At 41.7% G+C, this 22664-nt stretch overlaps 1 protein-coding gene across 1 annotated transcript in view; it reads left to right on the forward strand.

Annotated features, from left to right (window-relative positions):
- Positions 1-22664, forward strand: part of CAMK1D (calcium/calmodulin dependent protein kinase ID) — a 1292386-nt gene that overhangs the window by 1164445 nt on the left and 105277 nt on the right. Inside the window, exon 7 of the mRNA XM_069228669.1 lies at positions 20862-20974. Coding sequence (XP_069084770.1) covers positions 20862-20974 — 113 coding nt within the window. The remainder of the gene's footprint in view (positions 1-20861; positions 20975-22664) is intronic.

Consider the following 22664-nt stretch of genomic DNA (forward strand, 5'->3'; position numbering starts at 1 on the left):
GTTCACGAAGTGTACTTATTAATGGCTTATTATAATGAAACATGAAGCTTATGTTTGATTAATGTAGTAAAATGTCATATTAAAGGTTATGTATTATGCATTAGCTTTATTAATTGTAGACCTTAACTTAGCTGAGGTCCTGGCCTAGTTGCTCTGCCTCATGTCAAGCTGTATTTCTAAACCGATTACTAAAACAAAATGGCTGTTCAGAGAATCAAACTGAATGTTTGACACATGTTCCACTGTGCTGTTCAAATGTGCTCGTAGCTAAAAGTCTTTCCCATGAGATCCGATTGATAGAAGATGCTGTTCTTGCTAAATGTCACATTATAAATATAATGTGTGTAAGACTGACTTTCTCAGGAGAAGAACAGTGGAGACACTGACTGGAGTATAAGCTGCAACAATAGTGTTACCTGATGAGCCGGATGATGAGGACATTACAAGAGAAGCCACTCAGCGACATGTGAACTGTGTATTAGTAGAAATCATAGATTTAAAGTTCTAGTTTTATTGGACAAAGTGTGAACATGCGATCCCTTGACCAATAGGGACTTGGGAAGTAGTTTTAGGAAATCTAACTTAGCCGGACTGCACCAAGAGGAGGCGCGTCATTCTCCCCATTTGTCTCAAGGGTCTACCTCTATTCTTTTGAACTGCTTAAAGACTTTGCGTTTTCTGAACTTTGATGCTGAATCCTGATGCCTTGCTGACCGAACTGATGTCCTGATGACGAAGACTATCTTAGGTTGCCGATCCATTTGAGGAGAGGTATATTAGTACTGATGTGTTTCTTAAGACTGTTTTGTTTTTTCTTTTGAAGTACCAACCGCACTATTTTGATAGAGCCATAGTTAGATGTTTTCCAAATTTGTGTTACTAAATTGTTTTGCATGAAGCCCAACATGCTGATGCTAATCTGGTGTTAGTTAAGGGATCCTTACTAATGAAAGTCTGCTACAGGGGAATAACGTTGATGTCTTTCTTTGCTGAAACTAAATGTATGTGATATCGTTTTGCGCAATTGTTCTTGATATTAATTTGCACTATAACTTTAGAATGTGTAGTGGTTCAAGCTTTGATTAAATTACGCTTCTTTTGTCACTTTGGACAGCCAGTGTTGTTTCTGTATATTTATCATCTGATATTGTGATTATTTTACGTGGCATTAGCATTGTTAATATAGCGAAGTAAATATTCTAATTTTTACTAAAAGGTGTGGGTATTCATGACCGAAAAGTCATGGTGTGTGACAATTACTGACTCCAAATGATTATTAATGTCATTGATTGTTGATGTTATTGATTGGTTATTGATTAATAATCTGCCTGTACTGGATCTAGGGTGGGAACATTTTAAATGTGAGTCAAAAGGTTCATCGGCCTATTCGCGTCCCCTTGTAAGTTTACTTATTAAGGTCAGACGCGCTAACATAGGCGATGATATATTATCTGTATTTAAAGTGACTGCGTGCATATTTGAATTATATAATTACATTTCACATAGTGGTATTTTTTTATGTTAGGCAATTTTCTGAGTACTGCTAATCGCTTTAGACAAAATGAAAAAACAAAATGTATATTTTACATACAAATTGGTTTTGGAAAATGATTGACTTGTTTCCCTGGCAGCAGTGTATGTAGGGCTCATGATAATCACCTCCAGACTTGAAGACCTGCACCATTGAACTTTTTTCTCAAGAATCTATTAAGCATGAAAAAAAATTGTTGCAATGTCTACTTGAGCTGTGTGAGGCTCCCTGTTATTTCAACACATAGGCCCGTACTTTTTTAGCGCCGCATTTGCGCTGCTTTTTGACGCAAAAACGGCGCTAACTTTCAAAATACAATGGTATTTTGCAAGTTTGTGCCGCTTTTGCGTCAAAAAATTATGCAAATGTGGCACTAATAAAGTATAAATATGGGCCAGTTTGTGGTGTGGAACAATTTTTGTGTTAGCCCCTCTCTTTCACATTAAAACACATTATTTGAACTTCTGCAGTTGCCAAAGAACATGGAAGTAATTATCAATTTACACTCATACTGCTTTGGTTTCACGTGGCCAAGCCCATCAAGGCCAGGTGGCTAAAATGCATATTCCTAAGAATGCTAAATATGTGAGTTTATTGGCAGTAAGGATAGCAAATTACATTACACAGTTGATTGGGAGTCCACACCAAATTAGTCTGCTCTAAGCACTGGTTGCATCAGAGAAGGCTTCGACATTCTGCGCCAATGTTTAGACTTCTCGCGGCGTTGAAGTCCAAAATAATTTCAGTGTGTATTGTAATTAGAAATGGCAAAGTAGTTACGTCATCGTGCCGGGCCTGCACATGATTCACGAACTCAAAGCCATGTACGTTTTGAAAATGAAAAAACTCTCTGCGCAGATAACATTAAAGAAACTAGGTTTAACTAGGAAAATATATTAATCACACACCTTTCTGCATGTATCCTTCACAAATAGTAACTCTTGCTCGCGCACCCCTTGACGTTTGTGAGTCAGATAACCAGGTGTAAACAACGGAAATGTAAAGGCATACTCCAGAATCAAGAATTGTACAACCTCTTCACGAGTTGACCCAATTGTTAGGGGTTGTCGTACAAGTTTATTCAGTGTGATATTTGGTTTCCGTTAGCGTCCGCAGGCAGAGGAATGTGGGAAACAACCATTTCTATTGGCGGTCTCATACCACTGCATCCTTCATTCGCACTGTGCTTTGATTGGTCACTTTGAGTGGATAGATGGATAATGACAGTTTTGGAAAAAAATAAAAGAGAGACGTGAGCATGTCGTGCTTTCAAAAGAGAAGACATTGGTATGTACAATAGAATGAACAACCCACAAACATACCCCCAAATCACGTAGAGACTACACATGTAAAAGAGGTAACTTACTGTAAGGTTTTGAGAGGTTTTTAGGGACAGGTTTTCTGTGTACTCTCCATCGTAGAGATGATTTGGCTGACATTTATCTGTCCGGGCAAAGCACAGATAGGGTGCTCAAGCAATTTAAGCAAGTAATGGCAAAGCAAAGCAGTTCTGGCTTTCTGCTAGCACATGGAAACTGCATTTGTTCATGCCTATGTTTGCATGCCTTAGTTTATTAAAGGCAAGCCTGTTGGCTTTGGCAAACCATTTTTTGAGTGTGAAAACACAGGAGGAGTAACAATGGGGGGCAAACCAGAAATAAAAACAGTAGGAAGGAAAAATAAATGGAAAGTCAATGCAAAAGATACAGAGGCTAAATAGCAGTGGGGAAGACAAACATGCAAAACAGGCAAGAGTCCAGGACTAAAACATTAAAAGAGCCTGCTGTAGTGAAAAAAACGGTGTACGTTTGAGAAGTCAACTTTGTCGTGTATTGCAATCCAAGTACCAAGCGAGGGTCAAATACGTCTCAAATAAGGTCTGTTCTATGTAGATTTTAAAGAATTTGTAAATAATAGGTACTGTAGAGAGATGCTCTGTCAAACATGACCTAAAATGACAGTCAGTAGAAAACGTACCAAACTTGTGTCAACGTCTTGTTTCCTTTCCAATAGTGAATTTCAGGTTGTGGGAGCAAAGAAACCTTAACATTTTGAAGGGCACTACATTTCTATAGCTCGAAATGTCTGGTGTTTTAAGCAGACTGTTGGGAATATACTATTTTTATGTTTAATTTCCGGTTCTCATGTTTTTCAAAACATCTGTGACAAAAGCTCAGCATTGACCCTTTATGAAATGAGCACATTGTCAGTAAACATAAATAAATAGGCCTATAAGAACTACTGGGTGAACAAGGACTTCATTTTGTTAATAAGGAGCTAGGGCGAAAATTACCTTTTGCTCAAGCAGTTTTGCGAGACATTGAATTTTGGGAAGTCCGTGGTATTTCAAATCATGAAAATCTGCAAAAGCAGGGTAAAAATTCTTCCCCTCAAAAATGTTATGAGATTTTTTTCACAGAAATAACTTTTTTTGCAAGTATTTTCTCGTGGTAGAAGTTAGTGTTTCCAGCGCTGCTTTCCCACAACACCTATTTTTATGGGTCAATTTTTATGTTTGAAATATTTGCGAAGGAAAGATTCACATTGGTTTCAAAGTAAAAGCTTTTCTGTAAAGAAAATGACATAAGGCATGTGTGCGATTACAACAATGCTTTATTGCTGAAGACACAGGTGTAAGGCCACCAGCATCACTCCTGAGCAGCAACTGCCAAAGACGTAATGTAGGCACATTAACCACTCGAAACGTTCAAAAGGAGTGTGCTTAGAAAGGCTCTCATTGGAGAGGAAACAGCACAAATGTTTTCCCACGTGCCCCATTCTAGGAAACTTTAAAAAGTCCATGGAAACGGACTAAGGCAAAATATACATGGAGAAGGAAGGGAACAACAGGGAGGGAAAACAGGGGAATGGAGGAGTGAAGGTGAAAATCAGCAACTCGAACACAGTGGCACAATGGCTGAACACAGATCATAGGCTGTCACCTGATTGGGATGTATCGACCATACAGCACAAAGTGGAAATCTCATCTTTACATATAATCCTTCAGGTAAGATAGTGGTTGAGATTTCTGGTGTTTCACTCTTCCCGAGGCACCTGTGGCCTCCAAAACAGGTTTGTTGACATCCATCCACACTTCATTGGACTGATCCAACATAAGAGCCAGTTTTTCCTTGGGAATTATCAAAACTCTGTCCCCATTCCACTCTTTCTGATCCTGTTTAGTGGGATATGGGCCAACATGGCTTACTGGGTCTTAGCTGTGAGAGCTGGGGTGGCTTGCTTCTGATGTCTGGCCTACTATGGCTCTGCGAACTGGGTCAAGTACAACCTCCACACTTGACTGTCCGTGATAGCCATAGTGAGCAGTCCTAGATTTCTCATGATGGTAGTGTGGGAGTGCATCAAGCTCAGAACTACACGATCACCCAGCAGTGTATTAATTGATTATCCAACCTGGTGTTCAGAAACACTTCAAAATGAAATACTACACACTACAATATGTAGGCAGGAATATCAACAGTGGTGGGACCAATATACCCAGAGATTAAGGGCCTGATTATGACTTTTGCGGATGGGATACTCCGTAACAAACATGACGAATATCCCGTCCACCATATTACAAGTTCCATTATATCCTACCAAACCAACCAAAAACTGCTGTTAACACATGGTCTTTAACTGAAGGAGAGAAACCCTCCCCTAACTGAATACGGTAATGTGAAAAAATAATATGTGTGGAGGCTGCACAACAAATGTCTCTCAATGACCCCGTTTAAATGAAGCCAAAGAGGAAGTCATACCCCTAGTAGACCTACCCATTGGGAGCACCTCAAGTGCTCAGATTGTAGGCCAACGAAATAGCTGATTTTATCCTCTGGGAAAGAGTAGATGTAGAGGGACGTGACCCTTTATGACCCAGCCCAAAAGTCACGAGCAAAGAATCTGATTTACGAAAGGCAAATGTACACTGTAAATAGACTGTCAAAGCTCTGTGCACATCCAACAGATGTAAATGAGCTTCCTCATCCTAGGAAGCATCTGGACAAAACACTGGAAGCACAATGTCCTGAGAACAGTGAAAAGAGGACAGAACTTTGGGTAAGAAAGCCAAACTTGGTCGCAGCACTATCTTATCTGGAAGAAAACTTATGAAAGGGGACACAGACAGCAATGCCTCAGTCTCACCAATTCTCCTCCCTGACAAATTGCCATCAAGAAGACTACTTTCTGAGTCAAATACCTAAGCCCCAGCTTCTCCCAGGGCATGAAAGGTGGCTTCATCAAAGCATGAAGGACCAATTGGTAAATCCTAGGGAAGCAAAGGAGACCTAACAGCAGGGTGCTGGTGAACAAAACTCCACAATAACCGAGAAACCAAAGGAGCAAGCGTAAACATATCATTCCACCTGCAAGCTTTGATAGCTTCCCATTGAGCCCCAATGGTGGAAACTGCTAACACCAGAGCAAATCTATCCCTCAATAAATCCGAAACCCTGACCGGGTCACAATTAGTGGGCTGTAACTGCTTAGAGATACACCATTTCTCAAAATGTAGCCAATGCCTATTATAAGATCTTCTGGTGGAAGGACGATGGGACTGCTGAATAGAATCTGCAACTTCTAAAGAGCAGCCCTGAGCCAATAACCTTAACTTCTTAGCAACCAAGCCCCAGATTCAACCGTCTGAGAGAGTCCTGCGACAGGAGTGACCATCTCAATGAGGAGGGATGAAGGGGTAGGGTCCAAGGAGGAGCAACGGCCATCTCCTGTAAAAGGGGAAATCAAAGTCTCCTCACCCACCAGGATGGTCCAGGCATGATCCTTCCAAACCTTGTGGAGTACCCTCGGAATCAACGGGGACAGAGGAAAGCAATAAAGAAGCCCCCAGAACCACTTGGCTGGAACTAGAAAGCAAAACCGGGGTAGAAGTGAGGCAAAAAGATCCAATCAAGGGGAGCCAAACCTCTGAACTATACCCTGAAAGATTAGAGGGAAAAGACATAGGCAGATTGATGATGGGAAAATCCTGCTCAACTGAACTGGCAGACCCATTCTCCCTCCCCAGAAGATAAACTGCCAGGAAAGAAAGAAGTTAGAGCTCCGCCCATAAGCGTATGTCCTTGGCCAAGTGATAAAGAAATGGAACCATCCCCCCTGCGTGTTGATACATGCCCGCACAATCTGGTTGTCTGTTTGAACACAGATAGGCTGCCCATGTATCAGAGGGAGGAACCAGAGAAGGGCCTCCCAGACAGCTGACAATTCCTTCCAATTGGATGATTTCCGGGCTTCCCGAGGATCCCACTGCCCCTGCGCCTTGACCTTCCTAAACACTGCACCCCAATCTTTCTCACTGACATCAGCGGTTATTAAAGCCAGGGGAGAGGGCTGCTTCAACTGGAATTCCTTCTGCAGGTTCCCTGGGACCAACCACCATTGCAAGTACGACCCTGATATGAGGAGAGACAGGGACTAATGCTTCGAAATCCTGATGAAGGGGATCCCAGTGGCTCAACAAATGGTGAACTGGGGATAAAGATGTAAACGGCTCCATGGAACCAGAGCCAAGGCCCCCTGACTTTGTAACCACATGCTGGCTGATGCCTGAGTCCTACCCAAAAATTCTGAAATATGCATCGCCAGCCTAGAGGACCTGTCTGGGGAAATAAACACCGCCCCCATGTCCATACAGAACAGAGTCTCTATGAACTGGAGTGTCTTTGCAGGTTGAAGAGTGGACCCGGCCAGGCTTAACAGGAATCCATGACTCCTCAGAATGTGACATACCTCCAATGTGTTGTCTTTTGCCTTGGAAAAAGAAGAATAACTGGTTTGCCTATCATCCAAATAGGGGTATACCTTGACACCTTGAGAATATAGAATACCCACCAAGGGAGCCAAAAGCTTTGTAAAAACTTTTGGTGCTGGAGGGCAGGACCTGAAACTGGTAATATTGTTCTGCAATGGCAAAGCGGAGAAACCTCTAGTGTTTTGGAAGATTGGCACATGCAGATATGCATCCAGAGAGGAAAGAAACTCTCCTTGTCTCAGAAAAGGAAACATGTTCTGTAAAGTCGTCATTTTCAATGTCTGATGAACCAGAAAAGTTTTAGGACTTTCAAGTCCAAGACTGGCCGTAAATCTCCAGAGGGATTTTAAACTACGAACAGAACTGAATAAAACCCCTGACCTCGTTCCTGTAGTGGAACTAGGATAACCGCCTGCACGTCTGGACTCCGTTCAACAGGGCCTGTCTTCTCAAAGGGTCTCTGGAGAGTGGAGTAACTTTGACAAAATCCAAAGGATATTCGTGGAAATCCAACTGGTAACCATCGGAGGCCACCCTGACTGCCCAGGCATCGGAAATGTCTGAGGCGCAAACCTCCTTGAAATGCCTCAAATGTCCCCCTACTGCATAGTCCGGACCATAGTTATGCTTTCATTGGTCTTGAACCGAGGGACTAGTGGTTGGTTTCTGGATCTAGGGTTTGTCTAAGTGAGGGGCCCCAAGGCCACAACCTCTACCTCAAAAGGGCTGGGACACCCCTTTGGCTGAAGAGAAAGGAAAAGCTCTCTTATAAAAGGTACCTCTATCACTAGCAAAGGTCTTGACAGGAGCAATTAACTTGTCTGCACTCTATGTCCTCCAATTGCTGGGCAAGTAACTAAGAGTCATCAAATGGAAGCTTCATTAATACCGCCTTTTGGGATACCTCTGCCCGCCATGTCTGCATCCATAAATGTCGGCATGCTGAGACTGCTGCTCCTTGAAGTTGCTGCAGAAGAACATACGTTATCGAAGGGAACATCCGACAAAAACCAAACCTGTTGTTTCATTAAATCTTACATGGCTGAATAGTCCGAACCCTCCACCATGCGATCAGCTAGAGACTGAAAATCCTTGAGCAGAGATTGTACTGTGTAAATAGAATAAGTGGTAGCACTAATGGCAAAGTTAGATGCTGCATATGCCCTTTTAACTGTCCCATCCATCTTTTTATGCACATAGTCTGGTGGCGAGGCATCTTCGGAGATAACAATACCCTGGGTGGACAATCTCACCATAAGGTTATCCACTTTAACAACAGCAGGAAATTTGCAATGGATTAACTTTTAGATAAGAAAGCATAAAAAAAGAGAAACAAAAGCACGCTAAGGCAGTATGAATCACGACAATGGAAAGAAAACGTAACAAATACATAAAAACATCCATACTTAACCTGAGTCAGCTAAGGTAACCCTGTTCTGCAGAAAGAAATGACAGGATGTGTAGAGTTACTACTCCCCTTTGGAGTTGCACCTGGGTAATGGCGGCTATATTGGGGGAAGTATTTCGAGTTAGCTAGGGAACAATGTCTGCAAGGAAGAGATGTTATCTCATATGTAAGGACTGCATCGGGAAGATGGACAAGTAGGTCATGATTCAATAAGAAAGCATTATTCGCTAACTCAGAATATGACACACATAAAAGCATGCTTTACTTTTTGCCTTCTTAGATCTATCTGTAGTTTTACAAACAAAACATTGAGTGAAACAATATTGCATCTCTTTTGTAGTGAAAATAGTTTCTCAAAATTCACATGTGCACACAGTATGGGGCAGCAGCATTTTAAGCATCAATAAAACATAAAGAGGTAGCAAGTGCAGTCTTGTAAAGGTTCTGGGGTAAATAGCTGTAAAGCACAGGTATCAGTACTAAAAGCTACCCTTGCACATATCACAGGCTCAGCAAGTTTCAGGAGCAAGCATGTCCATGGGCAGCCACCACCCTAGCCTCCCTCACATGCAGAATCCGTTCACATTTTAAGCATAGGTGGGGCTAGTTTCTTTTTTACACACACACCCACATACGTAGAGTAAAGAATAGGGTAAGGGTTGTAAAAAAATAAAAAATAGAAGAGAACTGTCAGCAGTAGTGCACAACTCTAGCACACTGAGAAGAGGGTAAAGATTAGCAGTGTCAGTGCAGGCTACCATCCCACCAGAACAGGTACACCACAGGGAGCAGCATTACATGTTTCTGTGCCACACAGGACAGACATAGCATAGGCAGCAAAAGGGTAATTACCTTTTATGCAAGTAGGATGCACAACACTGCAAGCGTTCCTCACACATAGAACACGTGCATCTTGGACAGCATTAGACCAAGATCCAGTCACACACGTGACCTAGTTGTAGCAAAGGTCATTTTAAGGGATGAGGTGAAGCAGGGGGGCACCATGAGAGCTGACAGTGCTGCAAAGGGAAATGGAGGGGGTACAATAGTTGTGTACGTGAAAATCAGGTTATGGTTAGTTAAAAACCTTATGAGGAGGAAACCACCTGCGCATTGTACACCTGCGCTTAACACAATCACTGTGCCTGTCTGGACATGTTTGATTCTTTTGTTGACAACCCCAAAAACGATTCTGATTCCCCATTTTGAATACTTTCATCGTGATCTAGCAGTAAGCTGACCAACACATCTATGGGGGCAGTTAGGGGCAAATACATTTTTTTGAAGAGTTTCTCTTCTTAGGAAACTTTACATAAATTAAAACTTCAGTTTTGTTCATAAACTATTGGCCTGAGTTAGAACTCGGCGGCTGGGTTATTTCATCACAATGTTAACGGATATTCCGTCAGATGAAATCTAAATCCCACAGGATAGAATCGGAGTTAGATTACGGCGGACGGGATATCCGTCACTGTTGTGACGGAGTGACCCATCCGCCAACTCCTAAATCAGGCCCTAAGTCTGTCACAGGTTTGTCAGTGATAAAAGACTTGTGTACCCAATCAAGGACTAAATGTGGATGTCATACATCGACAATAATCTACACAGACATTTTGAAAACTATGCATGGCATTTAAAATATTCTAGTTGATGGGCCCATGCCAAAGTGGTTGTGATTTCTTGAAAACCTCAGCATAAAACCTCCATCTGACAGTCCCACAATATTGGACCAGTGCTTTATTGTGCAATTGATCCATTGCTGAGGTATGAGTGGTAGTGATGCTGTGCACCTGCCGGTGAAAAATAATTACAATTCAGTAAAACGCGGAAGTCACATGACTTCAAGAAGCACTACCTCTAAGCTGAAAGTGGAACGTGGAGCTCCTGTGTCAACTAGGAATGACACATCATGACCCATGATGCTGGCATTTACCTAGGGATCATGTTGATCTACTTCTAGGGATGCACCTAGCATGCACTTCTCATCATTGGAACTATCAGTTTGAAGAATTTCAGAAAATTCTTCATCTCTCAAGACCATTAGGGGAAAATGTGATGCTGACTGATTAACATTTGCAAGTTGATTTAAACTCTGTTGGGGAACAACCATTGGCTGTTGAGTCGACGGGGCTTGTGGTATCTGCATCTACTGTCCAGGGGACGCATTTTATTTTGCAATCGGTGTCTTTGAACTCTTCGGACGTGAACCTAATTATTACTTTGTACTTGAGCACTTCCCACACATTGCACATGATTATTCACGTTATTAAATGGATACTACCGTCGCCGATGACCTATATTTCAGCAAGCATGGCATGGATTAGTTCACTTCAAAGCCTGGACATCAAAAACATCTCCACTTTGATCTACCTGCACACCACGTCCTCTACTTCTAGGCCAAACAACATCCATCACCTGCTGTGGTATTCCTTGCATACCACCAGTGTTCACCATCATCTGTGGACTCTGACTAGCTTTCTGAGCTGCTTTCAATTGCATAGTCATCACTTTTTCCGTTGCTGCAATTCCAATTCATCACTACAGTAATTTGCGTACCACAGGATTTCATCAATCAGTTTATTCTGCCAGCTAATTGGATGCTGCTGAATCATCCCACTTATGTTGGCTCTTCGATCCTTGCTCAAAATTAAAGTCAAAATTACCCATATCTTTAGATTCTATAGTCTCTGTGCCACTATGCTGTTTGAAAGCCTGCAAGAATCTTTCGTAATAAGCAAGAATCAGCTCCTTTGACTCCTGAGCTGTCCTGTCAGTTTTCTGCCAAACAATATCCTTTGGGGACACTTTATTCTTCAGCAATTCAATCATGTTGTACTACTTCTTCATCACCCCCTCAACATTCACCTTGCATTCAGTCCACAAATCTGTTGGAACCTCAGTGTCAAAAAACTTATTCAGATCTTCCCACAGACATTTTGAGAGCTTCACAATTCTCTCTGTCTGCTTGTACCATTCCACTGATTTCTCTCTCAATCTCCAGTAATCATTTGTGAATGACAAAATATCACTCCTACTCCAGGGTATTTCCTCCACCTGATATTACTCTCATAGGCATCGTTTTCACATTGTTCTCAGCTTGAATTGCTTCTGCCATTGGCTCATTTGGCTTCTTTTTTCCGATCTCTCTTCTTCCCACATCTGCCTTCCCACTTATCTATAGCTCCATATTTCTGAATGTGCAATTTTATTCCAGGGGATCTCATGTTAACTATATCCTTTGTGCTGAACTCTAATCTGTAACTTAAGGGCTTCAGTTTTTCTTAATTCACATCATATTTTGTGGCTACTTCAGATAGTCTCTCATAAGCCTGTCCTAACTTCTTTGCACATGAACTGTAATTCATCTTCTGTGTGGGTTTCCAATTGGGCTGTGGCTCATGTTCCCAAAATCATTTCTTTTAATTCCAATTTCAGTCTGTGCACATTCACTGATCTATCTCTTGTTGGCATCCCTTCTGTACTAGCATTGCAGTTTGTCATACCTGTTGCTCCTTCATGACTCAAATTGTTTAGCCAATCAGTCAGCCTCTGTGCAGTGAAACCTTGCAAACTTATGTTATTATTCTGTGGTATGTCTGCTCCTAATGGTCCTACATTCTGTCAATTCAGGGTATTAAAGTTTAATATGTTCTCTGGCATGTTAAAGGGTACACTTTGTGAAGTGCTACAATTTGCATTCGGGATCTGATTAGGTCTGGGTACAAAATAAGGTTAGGGTCCTTCTGGAAACCTCACATCAGGACTAAATCCTGTCTGGCTTGCCATTACTTTTGAGTCTGCAATTTGTGTAGAGTTTAACAATTTCAGAATTGTTTGAATATACTGGTCTCTGTACACTAATTGGCGTTATTCCAGCGGCTGTAACTGGTGTATCTAGAACTGCCTGGACATTTATTGAGTGGGCATTGCTTCCGGACGTACCGGAAGCATACAAAGGAACAATGGGGCCTATAGTCATGGGATCTGGTAATACATCTGGACCCATAAATTGTCTGATTCTGAGGAATTGTCATTCTGACACTCTGTCCTGTTAGGGCAGTATCCTATTTGACTCAGGGTAACATTTGACATTGACTGAATGGGACTAACTATTGGCATAGGTTGGTTCAGAGTACAATTTCGCACCAGCGGATTCACGTAAGGTGACTGCTCCGCCTGATTTACATTAGAATTAGGCACAACCTTATTCACAATGGCGGTTGGTACATGCTGAATTATATTAAAACTCTGAACTAGTTGACTACTTACAGGAACTTGGGTCATTGCACTTGCAGGGTTCGCTGGTACTATCTGATCTGGGGACTGTGCAACTGGAGCAGTTGGCACATTTGGGGTTACATTTTGTGCTGCTTCAACTGTTGCTCCTACCTCAACTGAGTGGTACGGAGGCAGATTATTTATCAGGATCTGATTTATAAACCTATTGTCTGAATCACTTTCAGACGTTACTGTCTTTTTATCCTGAGTTTCTGCTGTCTATTTTGCTTTTCCTGTCTTTTTTCTTAATCTTAGATTTAGTACTTTCACCATCTTCACTTTCATCTCATACAATATTCGCCTCAAATTGTCTAGAATTCGCAAATTATAAGTTCCATTACAGGGACATGCTAAGGCACCTTCTTTCTCATTAATCGTGGACCATTGTTCAGGCTACACATAGGCATGACATCCCTTCACTGATGATACATAATGTCCTCGAATTCCTTTCAGTGGGGTCTCTAAAACCCTTCCTAACTGAAATAAACACGTCTCCTCTTCATGCACTCTTTAATGCTTTAAAGTACTTCATTTTCAATCAAAATTTAATAATTACAATAATTTTTGATCAAGTCAGGAAGTAACTTCAGTCCTACAATCCTTTTCTCTGGATGTTCTCAACCAATAGTAATGTGGCACTGTCCACCAGTGCTAGCGTGGCTTCACACCAACCGACCTATACCAGTGAGGCACACACTGACGTCACGCTTGCTTCTTTCAGCAATGCAGTCGCTTTGCAAGTGTCTCTCACACAATTGCTCAAAAACACCTAATGCAAAACTATTGTGAGCAAAAACCAACAGCCTGCCTGCACACTACAGGGTAGGCCCTCAAACACTTTAAAGCTGTATTGAGATACACTTTCCGGCTGTATTTTTCACACTTACACAACAAGTGAAACTTGACCATCAATTCTCACTCCGCTTGATACAGATCCTCCATGTGCATGCAGGAATCACATAATACCAACCAAAATTCGCACTCACTCAAGGAGAACTATTGGCACTGTAAATGATGCCTCATGACAAGTAACTCACGGCAGACAATAAATTCACCAAGCATCTTCTATACATCTGCTTTATTCCAGGATCTGAGTCCTCGACGGACCGGTCAACAATAACAACAGCAACTGTGGAATTTGTTTTAGCAAAAAGCGCAACAATCAAATGAGCATGACGACTCCGCAAAACACTGCACAACATCACACTTTACCGCGATCTTCAGGCCAAAAACAATGCAAGCTCAAATACTCCCACATACGTCTCTTGTAAGCATGACTCTGGATCTTCATCAGTCTTCAGAATGGACAGTGGAACAGAATTCAGGGTGAACAATTTTTGGGCTGGGCAATCGCATGTGACTAATCCTATCTCTCTACCACTACACTTAAATAGTTCTCCCTTCTTGTGGGACAAACCATTCCTCTGCTACCAGGTCTGCTAGAGCATTTTCATCCTTTGCTGGAATCAATGCTCAACAAGGTCACCGGACCTTTGAACCCTACATAGGATGTGGTAGAACCATTAACACAATTTAACACCAATCAATTGAATTTCACATTGTGACGTATGTGGCCTTAAAAGTAAAACTCCAGTTAAGAATAAAGTTGAGGGGTTTATTGCAAACTCAAGCCCAAAGCTATGTAGACAATACGCAAAGCAACATTATAAAGATACAAAATGACCAACGGTTGTCCAAGGTGATAAAATAAGTACAAGTTACCTAGCATTAACAAAACTAAATGTTCAACAAGAATCATACAAAACATCAGCAAGATTATCTGAGATACAGAAGTTAAGCATTGTTCAGCTTTGATAAGCATCAAGTCAATTTAAGTTCGGCACAGTTCAATTTAGCTGGGCACAGGGAAGCCCTGCAATTTGCCAAATCAGGGAAATATGTGTGTGGGGCGGAACACATAAAGGCAAAAGACAAAAGGGACAAAAATAATTTGAAAAAAGGTAATCTCGGGCAACAGGCTACTAACTAAGATGGGCAAAAGATAGGTAAAAAGAGAACTCGTCGGAATGTCAGAAGCTCAATCTTCTGTAGGGATTAGGAAGAAATCTCTCTAAATCTCAGCAAAGCATCACAAAGGGGGCAAAGGCAGAGAGGAAGATACCTCTCCAAGGATTCAGGATACAAGAAATAGGACACAGACTCTCATCTTCTAGGATGTTGAAGTCAGTCAGAAAGCTGACCAAGGGGACAATCTGAAGGAATCTGACCAAAGTCCAACTGGTCAGTGACATATCAAGGTTCATACAGCAATCTGATTTGTCCAGAATAACAGTTCATTTTATTTTGTAGGGGCATCATCCAATAGAAATCAATCACACAGCTCCAAATCTGCAACATTTGCGTTTCTTCCCGGGTCTGTCATGGGAACATCATCCATCCATATAGCTTCACACAAATTTGAGACATTTGTACATAAAGTCAGTCAACAGTTCAGGATGTTCTAGATTCAAGGACATTATCTCACTTTCTCTCTATGTGTAAAGCAATATGCATCTATTACCAACTAGTCTTCTCATGGGAATGAAGTCTGAAAAACAAACAATCATATTATAGAAATGACTTAGCATTTTCTGCACAATCACGAAATTCAGGGCCTAGCAGGCCTCACTTAGGATTAAACAAATGAATTAATACAGCACGTTAATGCATCAGATAAAACACATTTTAATATGCAAACTGCAACGTTCAAGTTCCAATAACTTTTACGAATAACTCTGTTAAGGCATTTCAGTCACTATAATATGGAACTGCATTTACCTATTTTTTACACACATATTTAAATCATTTATCATTAGAATTTGATTATTGTTTCAATACATACTCTTAATTTTGACTCTAAATTAAATCATAATGTCAGTTTGATCCTTCAAACATTTAGTTAAAATGTGTTACCGCCGGGGTTTCCAACATTAGTCTAAACAAATGTACATTCAGAATGGCTTCTTAATGCACCTTACTACAATCAAATCATTAATACTTTGATTAACATAATGCATAAACTGTTACGTATAGATGACTTCCGTAACATGAAGGACATCATCAAGGTTTCTGCTACATCAGCCCAATATTTGTATCCTCTTGGGGATCTTCCCCTTTCAGCTCTCTGTTGCTTTCGAGCTAGGTTCACATTTTACAAATACAAACACATACACATTGTCAGAAATGGGGTTAAAAATTTGGGAAGGGAGTATTCCGACAACTTAATATATATTCAATATGGTTAGGTCAAAACTAGGGGTGGGTGGAATTCACAGAATTAGGGGCCATATGCATCATTACTCACAATAGCAATTACCTAATTGCGATTTTTAGCGAATCGCAATTAAGTAATCGCTATTGGAATGTATAAAACTCCAGGAGTTTCACACTGCGATTCTCAAGAGCTCGCAAATAGACTTACCTAATGAATATTCATGAGGTAGGTCCCAATTTGCGAGCCATTACGAATGGCTACCATCACAGAGATGTGGCCTGCTGGGCTCAGCAGACCACCATGTCTGTGATTGCTTTTCAATAAAGCAATCTTTTTTTTAAGTACAGCCTGTTTTCCTTAAATGAAAACGGGATGCTTTTAAAAATGAAAAATTAAAAGTTTTCTTTTCATTTTTTAAGAGCAGGCAGTGGTCCATGGGAAGGGGGTGTTATACACTTCTGAAGCTCTTTTGAAGTTCCCCCTAGATCAAAGGCATTTTGAGTATAAATAGAGGGGGTTGTGCCCCATGTTTGCAGACACTGCATTGGACTTGTAACCAGATGTTACACTTTGCCAGAGGACTGCCAGGAGGAATCGCCATTGGACTTAGTTGCTGTAGTGGTGACCTGCTGCCTGCTGGGCTGTGAGGATTGCCTCTCTGCTACAGGAGCCCGGTGTGCTGGCCTGCTGCCTACATCCCTTCTGGTGTTCCCCCAGTGTCCTCCCAAGGCCTGTTGGTTTGGCCCCTGGTTGATGTGACACCAGGGTAATCAAGAGGGGCATTGGTGCACCTCTGCTGTAGGACTCTGGTGGTCTGTGAGTCCATCAGAGGGGTGAGCTACAGCCATGCTGGAGTGCTCCTGATTTGGCCTTTGATGTTTACTGTCAGTACGTAGAGAGTGCTGCATGAGGCCCTGTGTTTTCCCCTGGCGTGTGGGGAGGGGTGCCTTACCTGCAGGACGGTGCCAGTAGTGAGTTTTGGGTGCTGTCCTCCCGGGGCCCCTGGGTCTTTAGGAGACCTGTCGCTGTCCTTCCCCACCTCTCCAGGGAGAGAGATAACCCCTTGGGAGGAGTACCTTCGCAGTAGCAGTGCAGGGGGAAGAGCAGTAAAAGCTGCCTCGTGCGTTCGTGGGTGGGCGGCCCCCAGTTCCGGAGACCTTCATGGTGCCGGTCTGAAGGAGGCCCCCAGATGGGTTTGCAGTAGCCTGCCCTGCGCCCCAAGGAGAGCCACGGGTGAGCCGTGCCTTGGGGGAGTTTAGTAGCCACCGCGCTATCTTTGTGGACGGCCTTGCCCACCTAAGGTGAAAAGGGCCATATTCAACAGAGCCAAGGCACCACCCACAGGCAGAGGCCTTTTAGGAATTCTGCATGGGGGAGCCCAAGAAGGGCTTCCCCACCATCCGCTACCGGGTCTGGACCCCCCCTTAATGCATACCTTGATAAGGGCCCGGGGGAATCGCCTGCTGAGGAGGGATTCACCACTGGGAGAAGTAAAAACAATTTATCATAAATACGGTGCTAGGAGTGCAGGAGTGTTGGGCACCTTATGTTGTTGGTGTGTAAGTACTGCCCAACCTATAAAAGGAGCGCAAATGTGCTGTGGCTTTCATACAGAAGGTATTTTTTGTGATGCCTGTACTTTTGGTGATTTCACATGCCGTATAACCTATTGAAGGGGTGCAGTCACGCTGGGTCTCATGGTGACGTGGTTGATGTCCATAGCTATATGGTGATGCGATAGTGAATCATTTACATTCTAGTACTGCATTTTATACGCTCAGCATTCACTGTACGTTACTTTATGCCTTGCATTGTCAGGACAAACATAGACTATGGTGTGACGATATAATCTGCTCAGTGATGGTGTTTCCATGACGTGCAATGCAGAATTGTTTCTTGTATTTGCACTCGTGATGTTTGACAGTTGCCAAGGTGATAACTGTTTTATGTGGTTTTGGTCCATGATTTACGATTAATAAATATTGTATTTTTACATGCTGCTGTGTGGAGTTTCTTTTGTGGTTTATTTATTGTGTCATGGGTGTGTTGTGCAAATGCTTTACACATTGCCTCTGGGATAAGCCTGACTGCCCTGGCCCAGCTACTAAGGGGGTGAGCAGGAGTTATCTTGGGTGTGTAGCTTCCTCACCATGACTAGAGTGAGGGTCCCTTCTTGGACAGGGTGCAAACCACTGCCAACTATAGGCCCCATTTCTAACAGTTATTTTTCTTTTATTACAATCATGGGCCACAAACATAAAAAGAATGAGACAAAATCTAAAACATGCAGCCACCTACATCTGGCATGCCAGTTTGTAATAAAAATGAAAATAAAAAACATAATCATTACAAATATTTTTAATAAAACTCTGTGTGCTTCCTAAACAAAAAGGTGTGCTTAGAAGAAATATACAATCATTTTAGTTGTATTCTATATCACAGGAAAATATGATTCTTCTTCACGCACAGACAAGGCATTATTGGCTTTGAATTTCTGTAAGCTTAAGAAATTGTTAAAAATAAAGGAATAACTACAAATTAAATAAGATGAAGCATGGGAAAGAAAAACATAGGCAAAGTAAGAAATTGGCCCACTAACCCTGGCACTGAAGTATGCTTCTTTTTAGGCAGCTATTCACGTTTGGTCAGATAGAATGCTGTCAATCAAAGTGAAAGAGAGCAAGTAGGGTAAGTGGGATAACCTGCTGCGCTTCCAGTGTATGCTGTGGTTGGTGGAAGCAAAATTTGAATGACAGTTGAACAGACCAATGGATGAAGAGGGCTGACCCAAAGCCCCTCGTTTTTTGCATATGTGCGTGTGTGCACAAATACGTACATATTGGTTATTGTTTATTTATGATTTGTTTTTGATTTTGTGATGCTGGCCAGTCCCAAAAAGAGTAGGATTTTTCAGTACCAACAAATATATGTTCATACTGCTAGAACACATCAGAAGTAAATACGCTGTTCAGTGTTCAATTTTTCACAATTAGCTGCAATATCCCAAATGTCACAAAAAAGAAACATTGAATAATCTCACACGGTTTCACCCTTGTGACAATGACGATTATGTTTGGTGTAACTTCATGAAAGTCATACTAAATTATTTGCTTAGTATTACTTCATATATTTGTTTTATTAACCATTTACATTGACTCTTACCATGGAACCAGCTGAATAGCGGAAGCAGCTGTGCAGCGGACTCAGAGACTTGTAGTCCCTGGGAATCCTACCACAACAAACATGGCTTTTGTATGTGCAAGGTAATTCCACTGGTACTTATGACACACTCTATAAAAAGGTGGAATGTGCACTGAAATCATAACATTGAGGAAGACCGCTGGGATTAGCACCAGATGGGAACCAATCCGGTTGCTGCACATCCATACAGTCACACGTTTCTTTATTGCATGTGCACATCTTATGGGAAATGTCCTTTATGCATTATTATCATCACCTCAAGTGTTGAATAAGGAGGGTTTGTTCAAGGATTCAAACCCAGCTGGAGGAGGCCTTCTTTAGATCAGAATCCATTTGAGTTAATCACTTCTCTGCTGAAGGAATGTAGCAAGAGGCAAGTCAAGACACATTTGTTTCAGTAAATGGATGAGATAAAACTGCAGCTGTGAAAACAACATGAAGGTTAGCATCCATGACATGTACACTAGAAATTTATATTTTCCAATATTCCATAAAGAATTCCACACAAGCTAAGTCACACATATTCGCCTGCCATCATGTCCACTTCCTAGCATGGCAAGAGTGCTGTGGTGTGATATTTGTGCCTGCCTCAGGCCCTAGATCACCATGTAACATCCCTGAGTTTCATTGTGTCTCACCATGTATTTTGTTCCAAATTACACATGCAATACAATGCTTGTGATTGATGCTTGCACCACACAACATTGCTCATGTGGACAACTTGGCATCTCAGATCTTTCTCTCTTTCTCAGCATGTAGGGTTACAGTATGTCAAGTGCCTCCAGTCAAGTTCTTAGCTACGTTCCAGTGTGCTGCCAGCCACAAAGTGGTCGGAGGAAGGGAGCACACAAAGTGTGATAACAAAGGACAATAGGTTGCTGGGACCTTGGGTGAACGGTGTTGGGAGGGTGTCAGCTGCAGGTGTGGGTGAGCTGTACACATGCAGCCCCATAGTTCTTTAATTGTCAGTAGGGGTGATCGTGGGAGCACCAATGCTGAAAGTGGAAGATTCCTTTTTCAAGAACTTTGGACTTCTATCACACACCATTTAGCTTCTCACCTGGCATACTGCAAGTATTAGGTGGACCTGAGTGAAACTTGGGGCCAGGGGACAGGTTTGGACCACCACTACACCTTCTCACACAAACGTTATGTCTCACCATTTGGTGATTATCCAGGATGCGCAGGGAGGGCTCGTATGGCACAGCCTAAGCTGCGCTGCTGTGGTTAAAATTAGGTTCTCTAAGAAACCGGATTTTTCTCTGTTAAAGCTTCTCTGATACTCAAGCCATTAAATGTTTGTTTCCTATTAGTTTACTATGATTAAGAAAGGACTGCACATTTACCAGCTCCCTGCACTGTATATTCAATGTAGCAGTATTTAGTATTCTTCATCAATAAAATATATTCTAAAAACTTTTTATACTAATGATTTTGAACCTGAATTGTTGTTTTTCAGACTTTGTGGTTACCCTCCATTTTATGATGAAAATGACTCCAAGCTATTCGAGCAGATTTTGAAGGCAGACTACGAGTTCGATTCTCCGTACTGGGATGACATCTCTGACTCTGGTATGATACACACCTCACACTATTACAATAGATTCAGTATAAACCATTTTCATGGGATCTTCATTGTAATCAAGACATTTGTTGGGTTCAATGAGCAGGACATATTGAACATATTGAATTGAATTGATTATTCATAGTTCACAACACACAAACTCAACCACCTTTAATAATAATTTTATAATTTAACAACTTGGTAATTTTAAGATCTTGACAAGTACCTCAAGTGACGTATGTGGTTATAGAATAATATTTAGAGCTTTGCAAAATGTTGAGGGGGATTGTGAGGAGAGGACTTTTCCTCTGACAAACTGAGAGAGAATGCAATCCTCATGACAGGTCGAGAGGTGAAGGCCGATGAAGGCCGATAAAGGCATGTCTATGTATCATATTAAACCTTGCCACAGCATCCTTGTTTGAGAAATCCTCCAGAGTCAAACCAAGAATCCATCTACTATCCTTTAGTCACATGTGCCCAGCTTACTCTGATTAAAGTGATGGAGGTGAAATAGTCAACAACTTCACATGTGAAATAGTTGTAAGATTGCAACAAAGATTGCAAGGTCCAGTCCAAGCCCATGAAAAGATAACATTTGTTAAAAAATAATCCAAAATATTTGGAGAAAAACAACGAAGGGAAATTGGAGAAAATGGCTTGAATCATTACTAAGCCAATTAAGTTAATGTTAATGTGGTATGTTATATAAATTAAAGCAAGTCAAATTGGAAACTAAGAAGTGTCAAAAAAATAACCCAGTGTCTGGCTTTCCAGTGGCACGTCTTTAAGTGACACAATTCATGAATGTACATCACTGAATAGGGTTGCAGCAAGGCCAGTTGCACAAAGTTGCATTTTAACTTATTCTCTTTTCTGGATCAAACACTTTAACAGTGGAATGGAACCCCACATTTCTACCAGTTAATGCTCCATGATGTCAGATCAGTTGGTCAGCCCATTGATGTGGAGAAGAAATCCAAAGAAAACGCACCATGTGGTGCAAGGTGCCTGCAATGTTCAATGGTACATTACTGGATGATTTGGGCGACTTCTCTTGATCAGTTCTGGCCAGCTGAGAATGAAGAGTTGCATGAGCTCGGATGCAACTTGTGAGAGCTTCCAGTGGAGAGGCTTGCCAGTGGTGAATAATGAGAGGCAATCCGAGGGGCTGGCATATGTTGGGGGATGTTGGCTTTTTCCCAAATTGATGCAGTATTCTGTCTTCAGAAAGAGGTCAGACTTGCTTCGACTTTTTCAGTGTAGAGGTTCAGTTCCCAGCACCAATGTATACTTCTCATGTAAATCTGCAATTGGATTTTTGGCAGACTTAGTTTAACAGATCACCCAGGGAACTTTCAGGTAGACCTCCTTCATAAAAGTATGGGGCAATACAATCTCTAAAAGTTACAACAGTGTCCACTGCAGTTCTTGACTTACATTTTTCTCCTTTAGCTTCAGGGCCTCCAGTTGACTGCGGCTCAGCAGCACTTTTCTTAAGGGTATGTTGGGAATTAGCTTCTCCAAACATATCTTTTTCATGTGAATACCGGTTTTTAGGTTGAGCTTACTAAACAGTGCATGCACTGCCTGTTGGAATGTATATTGTGGCTTACTATTAACAAAGAGGGGCTTGGAGGGTGCCCGTTGTTTAACATAGTTTGGATTTCTTTGTCACTCGCATTGGGCCGCTAATTA

The sequence above is a fragment of the Pleurodeles waltl genome, chromosome 4_1 (assembly GCF_031143425.1).
Source record: "Pleurodeles waltl isolate 20211129_DDA chromosome 4_1, aPleWal1.hap1.20221129, whole genome shotgun sequence".
Classification (NCBI taxonomy): Eukaryota; Metazoa; Chordata; class Amphibia; order Caudata; family Salamandridae; genus Pleurodeles; species Pleurodeles waltl.